The sequence below is a fragment of the Theropithecus gelada genome, chromosome 7b (genome assembly GCF_003255815.1).
Source record: "Theropithecus gelada isolate Dixy chromosome 7b, Tgel_1.0, whole genome shotgun sequence".
Classification (NCBI taxonomy): Eukaryota; Metazoa; Chordata; class Mammalia; order Primates; family Cercopithecidae; genus Theropithecus; species Theropithecus gelada.
The window spans coordinates 982005-998309 of NC_037675.1; the positions used below are offsets into that span (position 1 = coordinate 982005).

General features: G+C 46.2%; 1 protein-coding gene across 1 annotated transcript in view; it reads right to left on the reverse strand.

Annotated features, from left to right (window-relative positions):
* Nucleotides 1-1574: 1574 nt before the first annotated feature.
* LOC112629132 (elongation factor-like GTPase 1) overlaps nucleotides 1575-16305 on the reverse strand; it is a 124463-nt gene continuing 109732 nt past the window's right edge. Inside the window, 2 exon segments of the mRNA XM_025392621.1 lie at nucleotides 1575-2005; nucleotides 7096-7179. Of these exon segments, the coding sequence (XP_025248406.1) occupies nucleotides 1575-2005; nucleotides 7096-7179 (515 nt within the window).

The window sequence follows — 16305 nt, forward strand, 5'->3', positions numbered from 1 at the left end:
ACCAGACAACAAACCTTGACAGCACCTTGATCTTGGACTTCCCAGCCTCCAGAGCTGTAAGAAATGAGTTTCTGTTCTTTATAAATCACCCAGTCTCAGGCATTTTGTTAGTGTGGCACAAATGGAATAAGACACCCTTTCCATACACTCTCATCTGAGCCTCAGGCATCATGGTCCCTTTTTAAAGATGTAGAGACTGAGGCTCAGAAGGGACAGAGCCTTAAGCGGGTGGGCCGTGACTTCAGCCCAGACCTCCTCCTGCTGCCCCAAGTCAGTGAGGTGATCCTTCCTGCAGCCCAGGGAACACAGACAAGCCCTTTCCTCCTGGGCTCCACCAGACTGAACTGGTCTGAGCACAGATGAGGACACCAGGCTGTTGTGAGGAGCAGGACGCCAGGAGACTGGGGGCAGAGGAGGCACTGGTTTTCCTCAACTCTCCATCCTCAGTAGGCCCTTTAAAAATTTTTTTGCAACAGGGTCTCATTCTGTCACCCAGGCTGCAGTGTAGTGGTGTGACCATGGCTCACTGCAGCCTCCACCTCCCAGGCTCAAGCGATCCTCCCACCTCAGCCTCCTGAGTAGCTGGGACTACACTTGTGTGCCATCACACACAGATAATTCATTTACCTTATTTCTTTTCTGAGACAGCATCTCGCTCTGTCATCCAGGCTGGACTGCAGTGGCGCAATCTTGGCTCACTGCAACCTCTGCCTCCAGGTTCAAGTAATTCTCCTGCCTCAGCCTCCCAAATAGCTGGGACTACAGGTGCACACCACCACGCCCAGCTAACTTTTATATTTTTAGTAGAGATGGGGTTTTGCCATGTTGGCCAGGCTGGTCTCGAGCTTCTGCCTCAGCTTCCCAAAGTGCTGGAATTATAGGCGTGAGTCACTGCACCCAGCCTTAATTCATTTATTTTTTATAGAGACGGGGTCTCACTATGTTGCCAGGGCTGGAAGTGGATCCTTTTGATTGACATTCTGTGGTGGAGCAGGGCCCCAGGCCCCAGAAAGGGCCAAACTAGGCTGTAGGTGGGCTGCTAGTGGCTTTGGTAGTGGGAATGGATGATGGATTGATTGGAGTTTTCTCCATTTGGTGGTGATGCTGGGTCTGTTATGTGCAAGTCTCATTAATTTTTTTAATCAAGAAATTGCTCCATTGGGGGGGTAGGCAGGGGTGGGAACTAGGCTCAGGGGCCTGGGCTTACAGGGAGCTGGGGCTCAGGACCCAAAACACAGCTCCTCATGGGAGACTGGAGAGGTGAGGAAATTCACAAGCCTAAGACATGGAAGCACCAATGTCCTTTCTCAGTGTTTTACACATATGCACACACATGCCCAAGGCATGTATGGAAACACCAGCTCATGCACACACATGTGTAAACAGGCAGATATACACACATACACTCTCACAGGGCTCCCCACCTGGGATGCTCTCCCCTTCTTTCTGAATCTTCCCATGTCACTTCTTGGGTCCTCTCCATCCCCAACCTCTGGAGCCATAGAGGGATGCCTGGACCCAGGCTCACACTTGGAGTAATACCCACACCCAACCCTCTACAGGAGTTCTGGGTGTCAGTGGGGTGAGGGCTGGGGGGAAGGGTCCTGAAGCAGGTTCAAGCCCAGGGCCCAGGACAGTCCCAGGACCGACAGCGGGGCAGGGAGGCGTCCTGAAGCTACCAGGATGGGAGTCCTGAGCCTGCTGATAGGGGTCTGATGAGGCCCCTCCGTGAAGAGAAAAGAACAGCCCAGGCGGGCCAGGAAGGGCCTGAAAATGCCTCCTTCAGTGCCCTCTCCTGGAAGCTCTCCAGAACTGCCACGAGCCAGCTGCTCTCTCCTTCCCCTGAATTCCTCAGCCCTGACTATTGGCAGAATCCACTGGATACTGTGCTCAGGAAATCTTAAATCCATCTTCCTGGAGCCCTGAACTTTTGGGATCAGCACAGACCCAGGATTGGACTTATAAAATCCAAGCCCCTTGGCAGTGAGGAGGTAGCCTCCCGCACCTAGCAACGGAGAAACCAGACCAAATATGATTGGTCACTTCCCTCTCATGGGAGGGAAGGCATGAGCTGATTGGCTGGTGATGCTTATAAAAGGGAGAAGCCAGTGGGCACAAAGAAGCAAACCCATGCCAAGAGAGATGGTTGGGCTTGGCTGTCTTCAAAGAGGACAGTCCCAGCTCAGAACTCCCCCTGTCACCCAGTTGGCCAGAGCAGAGAACTACCCAGTGGAGGAGTCCCATGTCAGCCACACTCCCAGCAGATTTCAACCTTGGTATTCCCAGGAAGGTGGGCCCAAACTCTCAGTCTGCTCATGGGGCAGAACTATTTGCAATGAAGTGAAAGGTTCTGGCACTCGGAGGGTTAAGCCTAGATTAACCAGAACCAACCTATGCACGTTCCCCAGAGGGCCCCAGCATCTGTAGGCAAGGGTGTGTTTCTGGAAGGTAGGCAGGGTTCCAGCCACATCTGGAAGAAACCAAGAGCTTCCAAGCTGGAGGGGCTTTGGGGATGATGTAGCCCAGTTGCTACTACACAGATCAGGAAACGGTGGCCCAGAGAAAGGGAGGCAGGGGAGAATTTGTCCTTGGTCACTCGGGTACTTACAAGCAGATGGGACTGGGACCCAGCTGGTCTGTCCAGGGCTCTTTCCTCTGCACCACTCAAGCCTACAGATCCCGTGTTGGGCCCGGCTCTTGTTTACCTCCATGCCTTTGCATATGCGCCTGGGACGCATTCCCTCCACCTCCACCAGGTAAGCCCCCACCCAACTCTTTAATTTTCAACCCCAGGATCACCTTGTCTCGGGTGCCCTCTGTTCATCTTTGTGCTCCTGAGGCCTCTTGCACATCCATCACAGCTCTGGTCACACTGGACCCTCACTGTGTGTTTACATGTCTGTCTCCCCACAAGGCTGTGACCCCTTGAGGACAGGGGTCCATCCTCATGTCTTTGCCAGCCCGGTCAAGTCCAGGGCACGGTTAAAGGCTGGTAAGTAAATGTCTCTTCAGTAGAGGAATGACAGACTTGGGTATTTTAATCTCACAGTTTTCTTCCAACATGATTCCTGTTTTCTGTGTGCCCAGCCCTGTGCTTGGTCAGAGAAAGGTGGGGAAAAGCGGAGGCCCAAGCCCCATCCTCAAGAGCTCCCAGTCCGGACCAGGGCAAGATGTGTTCTATTAGGGGTTCAGGCATCACACACTCGGGGTTATTACTTAGAGACCTGGGTGCCAGGAGTGGGAGCACTAGACACAGCTGAAACTGGTTTTGCCCTGGCCTGGGTGCCCATGCAGCAGGCGGATCCTAGGAGGAGGCTGTCTGCTTTGCTTGGTTTTTCCCAGCTGTGAGACTACTGCCCTGAAGAGATCTCAGGCCCTATTGCACAGCTCCAGGGAACATTTTTCATGTGAGAAGCACACACCTGGAACCCTGCTTCACAGACTACAGTATGAATGATACCTACCCACCCACCCCCCACCCTGCAGAGCTATGTGATGTGGTGGCCCTTGGGGGCTCAGGGCACATAAGCTGATGGTGGGCCCGAGCAGGAGTCCTTAGCCTCACCTCTGCAGCATCCCTGTATGTACAGCCATGGATGAGAGCTGATGACAGATGTCCAGCTCAGACGCCCCTGTCCAGGACAGTCTGGGTGCTCCCAGCTCTGCGTCTCTTCCCAGCCCTTGCTCTCAGCCTCCCACCTCAGCCTTCATCCCTGCCGGGCTGGAGGTGGCCAGTGGCCCTCTGGCTGAATGGGCCTCTGTATGGCAGCCACGCAAAATGCCCAGTTACTGCAAGGCCATATTTACATTTTCTAATGTCAGGCAAAGAAATGGCTAATGTAGCAAAAAATGGTTACTCCATGTAATAGTGGCACCACCAAGCCATTGTGTGCCAGACACCATACATCATTCTTAACTGTCACACAAATTCTGAGGAAAACGTGTAATTAGCCCCATTTTGCATATGAGACAACTAAGGTTCAAAGAGGCTCGGGCCACACTGCGTCATGGCAGAGCTGGGACTGAAAGATGTCCTGCCTGACACCAGAACTTTCCACCTGTCCCTTTCTACCCCCAACCTAAACACCCTCTGGCCTCAGGGGCTGTAAAGGCAGCAATGGATTGGGTCTGAAGTAGCTTTGGCCAGTCCAGTGTGAGCAGAGCACTGTACAGTAAGGGGCCCCTACTCAAGGCTGTGGACTACCCTCTCCTGCAGCAGACAAGAGCTGTCTTCTGTGTACTGCATGTCAAGGTGGTTGCGTGTACATAAGGCAGTGTGTACATGTGGTTGTGCATACATGTAGCTGTGTGTGCATGTGGCTGCATGTGCATGTGGCTCTGTGTGCATGTGCCACATGAAGCAGTTATGTGCCCTGGTCTGAAAAACACCGGCAACAATTTCACTCGCTCACACAGGCACTAAGAGCAGGGACCCTGGGAGTCACATTGCCTAGGTTCATGCTCTAACTCTGCCACTTATCTGTGATCTTGGGTGAGTTACTTAATCTCTCTGTGCCTCTGAGTCTCCCATCTGTACACTGGGGATAATAATAGCTTCTAAGTGGAAAATTTGCAAAGGTCTCTTGAATGGCCAAGATATCTGTGGAAACGCATAGGATGTGGGTAAACAAGGCATTGAATCTTTCCTCACAGACTTAAATGAATTTCTATTCAAGACCTGGGCCTGGTAAGTGCTATATGGGTGTTAGCCACTGTATTTTTCAGCAAAGGCTTATTGAGCACCTACTGTGTGCCAGGGAGCATGATAGGGGCTGGGTCACAATACTAATCAAGACAGGCATAGTCCCCACCCTCAAGGGGATCACAGTCTTTTCAGGCTCCTCAAAGCAGTCTCCTGCCTTCATCCACAAACACGCACTGATGGAGGAGACAGGCAATGACTGAGGCCAACGCATCTGGGAGGATGGAGGAGGGAAGAGATGATGTTGGGACCCCACCCTCTCTAGTTTTCCTCCTGTCCTCCTGGCTGCACCTTCTCAAACTCCCCTGGGCTCCCTGTCCTCTGCCAGCCCCAGTCCTGTGGGGTGTCCAGGACTCTGTGCTCCACCTCTTCTCCCTTCCTGCCCACCCACACAAGCCCGCCCACCTTCTCCCATCTTCACACAGATGACCCCTACATCTCTGCTCCAACCTGGCACCCCCAGCCACTCAGTCACCCAAACCAGTAGCCTGGGAGTCCCCTGTCCCTACCCCCTACACCCACCCCACTCAGCCACTCCCTAAGTGCTATCAACTCTACCTCCAGCATCACTCTTGAATCCACCCATTTCTCTCCAACCCCACCAGGCCTCCCCTCCAGTCCATCCGTAGTAGATGCTGTTGGTACCTCACCCAGACCCCATTTTCCAGCCAGGACATTTGTCTACCACCTGCAGGCGGTGTTGGCTGTTAACAACTCACAGTTGTGCCCTTCTAGGGAGCAGTGCCCTCAACCAGTGGAGACCAAACTTATCAGGAAATTCCTGGGGGCTATACTCTCCTCCGTGTGCAACCCACAGTCATCAGGCAGATCTGGGAACAAAAGCCGCCCCTTGTGCCCTGACAACTCTGCGGTGCAGTGCAAGCACCAGAGCTTCCCAGGGGACTGGATCCAGACCAGACTTTGGCTGAACCACATCCTCATCTAACCTCTCATGCGTATCACTGAAAGCACCAGACCCCTTTCCAGGCTCTGCCTTCTGGGAATCCAATCTAAGACCCCATCTCTGACATTGGGCCACTTACAGTGACATCTCCAGGCCCTGGGAGGCAACCCAGAGGACAGGTGGGGCCTGGGCTAGGGCAGAGGGCCACTGGGGCCTGGGGAGGGGAATGCCGGGATGCTGAGTCCCCAGCCACCTTGTTCGGGGGCGGCCTCTCTGACGCTGTGATTAAGTTTTGTGCCAGAAAACCGATGGGGAGCTGGAGCTTTCCCTCCTCCCTTTTTCTTTTTACTTCCCTTTCTCTTCTTTTCAAAGGCTGAGCCCAAGTTAATCAGATAAATTCCTCAACAGTCACACCAACAGTTTTTCTAAGATTCAGCCTCCCCAGAGCAACTCATTATTACTCTAGACTGAGACATTAAAGCAAAGGGGAAAGAAGAATGGGAAAAAAAGACATGTTTTTAATTAAAAAATTAATTTTCCCAACACTGACGGCTACCCAGCTGTGGCACTTCCCCACTCAGGAGATCATCCCCTCCATCCCTCTCTTCCTCATCAAATCTCAAGGTCAGGGGTGGGCCTGGGAAAGGCAGCTCCCTCTCTGAACAAAGCCACCTTCCCCTCCAGCGGAAACCTCTTTGTCTCGCCTCCCTCACTTGCAAAGTAAGTGGTAGGACTGCAGGATTCTACATGGCAACCGCAGACAGAGGACACAGGCTTTGGAGTCAGGCAGACACGGATTCCAGCTCAGTCACTGAGGATGCATGTGGCTTGCATAAGTCCCCTCACACTTCTCTACTCAAGTGAGGTCCTCAGGCCAGCGGCGTCGCCATCACCTGGGGGCCTGTTAGAAATGCAATTTGGATCCCACCCCAGATCAGCTGAACCAGAATCTGTGTTTTTAATAGGATTCCCCGTGACTCAAACCCACAGAACCTTTCAAGAAGCACTCCTCTGGTCAATCCAAGCTTCAGCCATCTCCTCTGGAAAATGGCTTAGTCTGCGAAAATTATGAAGTTGTACGAGAAAACAGTTTAACAATCTGTAAGGCGGGAACCTCAAAACAATATTCACGAGTTGTTAACCTGGGCCATTCCAGTGCCTTGTATCAAACCTCATATCTGGTTCAGGAGCTTGACCCCATGAGCCAGAAGCTTTTCTGCTCTCTTGAACACTTTGCTCCCTGTGTCTGGGGCCCAGTCAGAAGTTTCCTGAAGGAACCAAAGAGTTTGCAATGCAGGAAATCTTCACTGGAGAACACCCACTGTCTGAAGCACTAACCATTGTCCAGGTGCCTCCCCTACTCACCACGTGCTGGGGCTGCTGGTGGGGTTAGGGCTTCTGTGGGTGACAGGAGCTCACACTCCAATGTCATGGGGATGGACCTGTCCATTCTAGACAGGTATCAACAGCCACAGGCTCCCAGTTTTACCTTGCCATTCCTTTCTGGGGTCTTTCCTAAGGACACAGTCCACAGTATGGATAAGTTTCACACCAAGAAGATTTATCAGGTTACCTTAAATAGGGAGTAAATAGAAATAACACTGAGAGCAAGGCTAAGTAATTGTTAGTAAGGACCTTTCAAATGATACTAAAGACTTTGTAATGATAAGTAAAAATGTTTATGATGTAATATGGGATACAGAATTGCTATACACTCATCTATGTTAAAAAATATATGTACAAACATATCCTTATGCTGAAGCCCTAATTCTCAATGTGATAGTATTAAGAGGTAGGACATTTGGGAGATTATTAGGTGTAGATTAGGTCATGAGTGTGGGACCCTCATGATGGAATTGGTGCCCTTATAAGACGAAGGCAAAGAGATCGCTCCCTCTTCCTGTACATGGTTGCTCCGAGGAATGCCCATGCGAGCATGCAGTGAGAAGGTGGCTGCTTACAGCCAGGAAGAGAGCCCTCATCAGACACCAAATCTGCCAGCACCTAGATCGTGGACTTTCCAGTCTCTAGAACCGTGAGAAATAATTATCTGCTGTTTAAGCCACCCAGTCTCTGGAATTCTGTTATGACGGCCCAATCAGACAGTAGCATATTTTAAAAGAGGTAAAACCAACATTTTAGATAACAGTGAAAAAAAATCCAAAACCTGATTTAAGGCCTGGTTTTGTACTAGAGACTTCAGAGAACTAAGGGGAGCAACTGCAAAACCAATAGTTACAGGGACAACAAGAGAAAGAGAAACTGCCCTTCAAGATGACTGTGCAGAGTGAAATTTTAAGACACATGAAGAAGATTGATGCCAAAGCAAAATCAACAATTAAGAGGCTTATTTATTGCAGAAAAAACAAACAGTAGGGAAATATTTAAATGACTAAATAGAAGCCTATTTGGACTCCTTAAAACACTGAAGGAAAGCCAGGCATGATGGCTCACACCTATAATCCCAGCACTTTGGGAGGCCAAGGCGGGCGGATCACGAGGTAAGGAGATCAAGACCATCCTGGCTAACAGGGTGAAACCCCGTCCCCACTACAAAATACAAAAAAATTAGCCGGGCATGGTGGTGGGCACCTGTAGTCCCAGCTACTCGGGAGGCTGAAGCAGGGGAATGACGTAAACCTGGGAGGTGGAGCTTGCAGTGAGCTGAGATCATACCACTGCACACCAGCCTGGGTGACAGAGTGAGACTCCGTCTTTAAAAAAACAAAACAACAAAAAAAAACACTAAAGGAAGGATGGGCGTGGTGGCTCATGTCTATAGTTCCAGCATTTTGGGAGGCCAAGGCGGGTGGATCACCAGAGGTCAGGAGTTCAAGACCAGGCTGACATGGTGAAACACCATCTCTACCAAATACAAAAAATTAGCCAGGCATGGTGGCACATGCCTGTAATCCCAGATACTTGGGAGGCTGAGACAGGAGAATCGCTTGAACCTGGGAGGCGGAGGTTGCAGTGAGCTGAGATCGTGCCATTGCACCCCAGCCTGGGCAACAATAGTGAAACTCCGTCTCAAAAAAAAAAAAAAAAAAACTGAAGGAAGCCAGTCACTGTGGAGCATGTCGGTAATCCCAGCCAGTCAGGAGGCTGAGGTAGGAGGATCACTTGGGCTCAGGAGTTTCAGTCCAGCCTGGGCAACTTAGTAAAACCTTGTTCTCTTTAGAAAACACTCAATAATGGGACAAATTTTAGACTAGACATGTCCAAAGAAAAACATAGTGATTTATAAGCTTACATTAAGAATTTACATACAAAATAGTATAAAAAAGATAAAGTGATGAAAAATATGAAAGCTTCATTAAAAAGAACAAATATCAAGAAGAGAACCAAGGGATAGAAAAGAAGCAATAGTCAAAAACATGAAAGCAGATCATTTCCCAGAATTAAAGAGAAAGATAAGTTCTCAGATTGAAAGGAAAGGAAACACTGAGTGCCATGCATCATCAGTACAGTCAAGCCACTACCTGAGCACATGGTAGTACACTGCAGAATATAAAAGAGACAAAAACTTAAAGGCAACCAAAGAGAAAAGACCTTTCACCTACCAAAGAATGACAAGTGATATGATTTGGATCTTTGTCCCCACCAAAATCTCATGTGAAATTACTATTTTTTTTTTCAGATGCAGTTTTGCTCCTGTTGCCCAGGCTGCAGTGCAATGGCGCTATCTCAGTTCACCGCAACCTTTGCCTCCCACGTTCAAGCAATTATCCTGCCTCAGCCTCCCTAGTAGCTGGAATTACAGTCATGCACCACTACGCCTGGCTAATTTTTGTATTTTTAGTAGAGATGGGGTTTCTCCATGTTGGTCAGGCTGGTCTTGAACTCCCAACCTCAGGTGATCCACCCGCCTCAGCCTCCCAAAGTGCGGGGATTACAGTCATTGAGCCACTGCACCCAACCTCATGTCAAATTATAGTTCCCAATGTTGGAGAAGAGGCCTGGTGGATCATAAGGGTGGACATCCCCCTTGCTCTTCTCGTGATAGTGAGTTATCATGAGATCTGGTTGTTTAAAAATGTGCAACAGCTCCCCTTCTCTCTCTTCCTCCTGCTCTGGCCATGTAAGACATGCCTCCTTCCTCTTCGCCTTCTACCATGATTGTAAGTTTTCTGAGGCCTGCCTGGCCATGTTTCCTGTACAGCCTGCAGAACCATGAGCCAATTAAACCTTTTTTCTTTATACATTACCCAGTCTCTGGTAGTTCTTCATAACAATGTGAGAAATGACTAATACAGAAAATTGATACTGGGAAGTGTGGCACTGCTATAAAGATACATGAAATGTAGAAGTGACTTTGAAACTGGGTAATGGGCAGAGGCTGGAACAGTTTGGAGGGCTTAGAAGACAGGAAGATTAGGGAAAGTTTGGGACTTCCTAGAGACTTGTTAAATTGTTGTGACCAAAATACTAATAGTGATACAGACAATGAAGTCCAGGCTGAGTTGGTCTCAGATGGAGACGAGGAACTTTTTGGGAACTGGAGTAAAGGTCACTCTTGCTATTCTTTAGTGAAGAGGCTGGTGGCATTGTGCCCCTGCTCTAGGGATCTGTGGAACTTGAGAGTGACAATTTAGGGTATCTGGCGGAAAAAAATTCTAAGCAGCAAAGCATTCAAGATGTAGCCTGGCTGCTTGTAACAGCATATGATCACATGCATGAGCAAAGAGATGATTTGAAACTGGAATCTGTATTTAAAAGGAAAGCAGAGCATAAAAGTTTAGAAAATTTGCAGCCTGACCATGTGATAGAAAAGAAAAACCCATTTTTCTTGGGGGGAATTCAAGCCAGCTGCAGAAATTTGCATAACTAAAGAGGAGCCAAATGTTAATAGCCAAGACAATGAGGAAAATGCCTTGAAGGCATTTCAGAGATCTTAGCAGCAGCCTCCCCATCACAGGCCTGGAGGCCTAGGAGGGAAGAATGGTTTCACCATATTGGTCAGGCTGGCCACCTGACCATATTGGTCAGAAACCCACTGGCCTGCACAACCTCAGGGCACTGCTCCCTGTGTCCTAGTCACTCCAGTTCCAGCTGTGGCTAAAAGGACCCCAGATACATCTCAGGCTGCTGCTCCAGAGGGTGCAAGCTGTAATCCTTGGCAGCTTCCATGTGGTTAAGCCTGCAGGTGTGCAGAGGGCAAGAAAAGAGGCTTGGGAGCCTCTACCTAGATTTCAGAGGATGCATGGACATGACTGGATGTCCAGGCAGAAGTCTGCTATAGGGCAGAGCCTACGTGGAGAATCTCCACCAGGGCAGTGCAGAGGGGAAATATGGGGTTGGAGCCCCAACACAGAGTCCCCACTGGGGCATGTGAGAAGTGGGCTGGAGCTGTGAGAAGTGGGCCACTATCCTCCAGACCCCAGAATCATAGATCCACTGTCAGCTTGCACTGTGCATCTGGAAAAGCCACAGGCACTCGATGTTAGCTCATAAAAGCAGCCAAGGGGGCCGTACCCAGCAGAGCCATAGGGGCAGAGCTGCCCATGGCCCTGGGAGCCCATTCCTTGTGTCAGTGTGGCCTGGAAATTGAGTTAAAGGAGATTATTTTTGGTACTTCAAGATTTAATGACTGCTCTGCTGGGTTTTGGACTTGCATGGGGCCTGTAGCCTCTTTGTTTTGGACAATTTCTCCCTTTTGGAAAGGGACTATTTATGAAATGCCTATAACCCTATTGTAGTTTGGAAGTAACTAACTTGTTTATTTCATAGGCTCATAGGCAGAAAGGACTTACCTTGTCTCAGATGAGACTTTGGACCATGGACTTTTTGAGTTAATGAGGAAATAAGGGACCATTGAGAAAGTAAAATTGTATTTTGCAATGTGAGAAGGACATGAGATGTGAGAGGGCTCAGGGTGGAATAATATGGTTTAAAATTGTGTCCTCACCCAAATCTCATGTCAAATTATAATCCCCAGTGTTGGAGGAGGGGCCTGGTGGGAGGTGATTCGATCACTGGGGCAGACTTCCCCACTGCTGTTTTCATGATAGTGAGTTCTCATGAGATCTGGTTGTTTAAAAGTGTGTAGCACCTCCTCCTTCTCTCTCTTCCTCCTGTTCCAGCCATGTAAGGTGTGTCTCCTTCCTTTTTGCCTTCCACCATGATTGGAAGTTTCCTGAAGCCTCCCCAGGCATTCTTCCAGTACAGCATGCAGAACTGTGAGCCAACTACACCTCTTTTCTTTATAAATTACCCAGTCTCTGGTAGTTCTTTATAGCAATGAGAGAAATTACTAATAAAAGTTGTGCAGACCCCATGCCAAGGAGAAAAGAGGCCAGAAAGCCATGGAGCAAACACTTCAAAGTACTGAGTGTAAAAAAAAAAAAAAAAAATGGAGGGTAAAACTTCATTTGCAGCTAAATAATTACTCAAGATTAAAAAGGAAATAAAACCATTTTCATACATATAAAGACTGGAAATGTTTATACCCAAGAGAAATTCACTGAAGGAAATCCTAAGGATGTACTTCAGCAAGATAAAAAGTGAACCTAAGGGGAAAATTAGGGTGTGACAAAAAAAGTGAGTGCAAAACTGGTAAATATAGATGTAAATTGAGCTACTGACCATAACAATGATTATAATAATAATAGCTATAGTTGTGTTTTTTAAAAAAAGATACTACCAAGATTCTAGAAAACATTTTAAAACCTTCTTTACTTGTCCACAAGGATGATAGAGATATGAATATCCTTGGACTTCATTAGAAGAACTTATAACTATATGTATATTGAAATACAAATGACTTTAATATCACACTCTCAATGACTGGAACAACCAGAGAGAAGGTAAGTAAGGAAATAGAGGACTTACCACAATAAACCAACTAGTTCTAACAGACACATGCAGAACACTCTACCCAACCACAGCAGTATACACATTCTCAAATGCACATGGGACAATTTAAGGGATAGACCATATGCTAGGCTACAAATAAACCCTCAATAGATTTTAAAAGATACACATCATGAAAAATATCTTCCCTGACCACAACAGAATGAGGTTAGAAATCAATAATAGAAATAAAACTGAAAAATTCACAAATCTGTGAAAATTAAACAACATACTCTTAAGCAACCTATAGATCAAATAATAAATCACACAGGAAATTGGAAAATACCTAGAGATTAATTAAAATGAAAATGTCACATACAAAAATTTATGGAATAAAGCAAAGGCAGTGCTAAGGGGGGCATTTACAGCTATCAATATTTACATTAAACAATAAGAAAGATCTCAAATCAACAACCTAACTTTACAACTAAACCCAAAGCTATGAGAAAGAAGAAAATACTAAAGATTAGAGCAGAGATAAGATAAAATAGAGAAGTGAAAATTAATGAAATCAAAAGTTGGTTCTTTAAAAAGACAACAAAATTGACAGACTTTTAGCGAGATGAAGTAAGAAAAAAAAGAGAGAAAATTCAAATTACTTTACAACTAAACCTAAAGCTATCAGAAGGAAAAAAATACTAAAGATTAGAGCAGAGATAAACAAAATAGAGAATTAAAAAACCGAGAACATCAATGAAATCAAAAGTTGGTTCTTTGAAAAGATAAGGGCCGGATGCAGCAGCTCATGCCTGCAGTCCCAGAACTTTGGGAGGCCGAGGCAGGCTGAGGTCAGGAGTTCGAGACCAGCCTGAGAAACATGGTGAACCCCATCTCTACTAAAAATACAAAAAAGAGCCTGGGTGTGCCCCATCTCTACTAAAAATACAAAAAAGAGCCTGGGTGTGGTGGCAAGTGCCTGTAACTCCAGCTACTGAGGAAGCTGAGGCATGAGAATTGCTTGAACCCAGGAAGCAGAGGTTGCAGTGAGCTGAGATTATGCACTCTACTCCAGCCTGGGCGACAGAGCAAGACTCCATCTCAAAAAAAAAAAAAAAAGAAAAGATAACAAAGTTGACAGAACTTTAGCTAGATGAAGTAAGACAAAAAGAGGACTCAAATTACTAAAATCAGAAACAAAAGTGGGGACATTACTATCAATTCTACAGAAATAAGAAGGATTTTAAGAGAGTATCATGAGCAATTGTGCACCAATACTGGATAGCCAAGATGGAATATGGACAAATTCCTAGAAACACAAAAACTGCAAACATTAAATCACAAAGAAAGAGAAAATCTGAATAGATTCATAACTAGTGAGGAAATTAAATCTATAATAAAACATCTCCTAACAAAGAAAAGCCCTGGACCTCAAGGCTTTACTGGTAAATTCTACCAAATATTTTTTTTTTTTTTTTTTTTTTTTTTAGACGGAGTCTCGCTCTGTCTCCCGGGCTGGAGTTGCAGTGGCCGGATCTCAGCTCACTGCAAGCTCCGCCTCCCGGGTTCACGCCATTCTCCTGCCTCAGCCTCCCGAGTAGCTGGGACTACAGGCGCCGCCACCTCACCCGGCTAGTTTTTTGTATTTTTTAGTAGAGACGGGGTTTCACCATGTTCACCAGGATGGTCTCGATCTCCTGACCTCGTGATCCACCCGTCTCGGCCTCCCAAAGTGCTGGGATTACAGGCTTGAGCCACCGCGCCCGGCCTCTACCAAATATTAAAATAAGAGTGAACAGCAAATCCTTCCAAAATTTTTAAAACTAGGAACACCTTTTTTGAATTAAAAAAAAATTTGTTTTGAGAAAGGTCTTGCTCTGTCACCTAGGCTGGAGTGTAGCAGTATGACCACAGGTTACCATAGCCTCACCCTCCCAAGTAGCTGGGACCACAAGCACATGCCTGGCTAATTTTTCAAATTTTTTGTAGAGCTAGGGTCTCCCTATGTTGCCCAGGCTGGTCTCAAACTCCTGGCCTCAAGTGATCCTCTGACCTCAGTCTCCCAAAGCACTAGGAATATGGCCCTGAGCTACCACATCTGACCAACCATATCAAATCCTAAGGAACCTAAATAGCCAAAACAATCTTGAAAAATAGAAACAAACCTGTAGGACTCATACTTCCTGATTTCAAATCTTACTACAAAGCTTCAGTAATTAAAACAGTGTGGTACTGGCAAAAAGACAGACATATAGACCAATGGAATAGAAATAGACATATAGCCCAGAAATAAACCCTTGCAAAAATGGGAACATAAGTTCTGACAAGGATACCAGGGCCATTCATTGGGGGAAAGGACAATCTTTTCAACAGATGATGCTGGGAAAACTGGATATCCACATGCAAAAGAATGAAGTTGGACTGTTACCTAACATCACATACAAAAATTAATTCAACATCAACCAAATACCTAAATATAAGACCTAAGACTATAAAACTCAGAAGAAACCATAGGGCGAATCTTCATGGCATTGGTTTTGGCAGTGACTTCTTGGCTATGACACCAAAGGCACAGGTAACAAAAGAAAAAAATACGTAAATTAGACTTTATCAAAATTTTAAAATTTCATACATCAGAAAACATTGTCAACAGAGTAAAAAGGCAACCCATGGAACGGGAGCAAATATTTACAAACCATAAATCTGATAAAAGATTAACAGCTGGGGCTGGGTGCAGTGGCTCACACCTGTAATCCTAGCACTTTGGGAGGCTGAGGCGGGAAAATTGCCTGAGCTCAGGAGTTCAAGGACAGCCTAGGCAACATAGTGAAAACCTGTCTCTACTAAAATACCAAAACTTTGTCAGGCATGGTGGTGCACACCTGTATTCCCCGCTACTTGGGAGGCTGAGGCACAAGAATTGCTTGAATCCGGGAAGTGGAGGTTGCAGTGAGCCATTGTGGCACTGCTCTCTAGTCTGGGTGACAGAGCAAGACTCCGTCTCAAAAAAAAAAAAAAAAAAATATATATATATATATATATATATATATATATATATATATATATATAGCTAGAATAGGCTGGGTGAGTTGGTTCACACCTGTAATTCCAGCAGTTTTGGAGGCTGGAGTGGGTGGCTTATTTGAACTCAGGAGTTTGAGACCAGCCTGGGCAACATGGTGAAACCCCATCTCTACAAGAAAATAGAAAATTTAGCTAGGAATGATGGTGCATGCCTGTGGTCCTAGCTACTCAGGAGGAGCACTTGAGCCTGGGAGGTCAACATGCAGTTTGCCATGTTTATGCCACTGAATTCCAACCTGGGAGACAAAGTGAGACCCTGTCTCCAAAAAAAAAAAAAAAAAAAGCAAAGAACTTAGACATTTCTCCAAAGAAGATATACAAATGGACAAAAATCACGTGAAAAGATGCTCAGCATCACTAATCATTAGGGAAATGCAAATTAAAACCACAGTGAGATCCCACCACATACCCATTAGGATAGCTACTCCCAGCATGAGCAAACAAACAAGTGTTAATTAGGATGTGGAGAAACTGGAAACTTGTGTGTTGTTGATGGGAATGTAAAATGTACACGTAGAAAGTAGCAGTTTCTCAATTAAAAATTAAATTAAAAATAAAAATTAAATAAATTAAAAACTCAATTAAAAATAAAATTACCATATAATCCAGCAATTCTCCTTCTGGGTATATATTCAAAAATAATTGAAAGCAGAGTCCCAAAGAGATATTTGTACACCATATTCACAGCAGCATTATTTCCAATAGCTAAAACATGGAGGGAACCCAAGTACCTATTAAAAAATGAATGGATGAACAAAATGTGGCCTATCCATATAAGAGAATATTGTTCAGCCTTAAAAAAGAAGGAAACAGGCCAGGTGTGGTG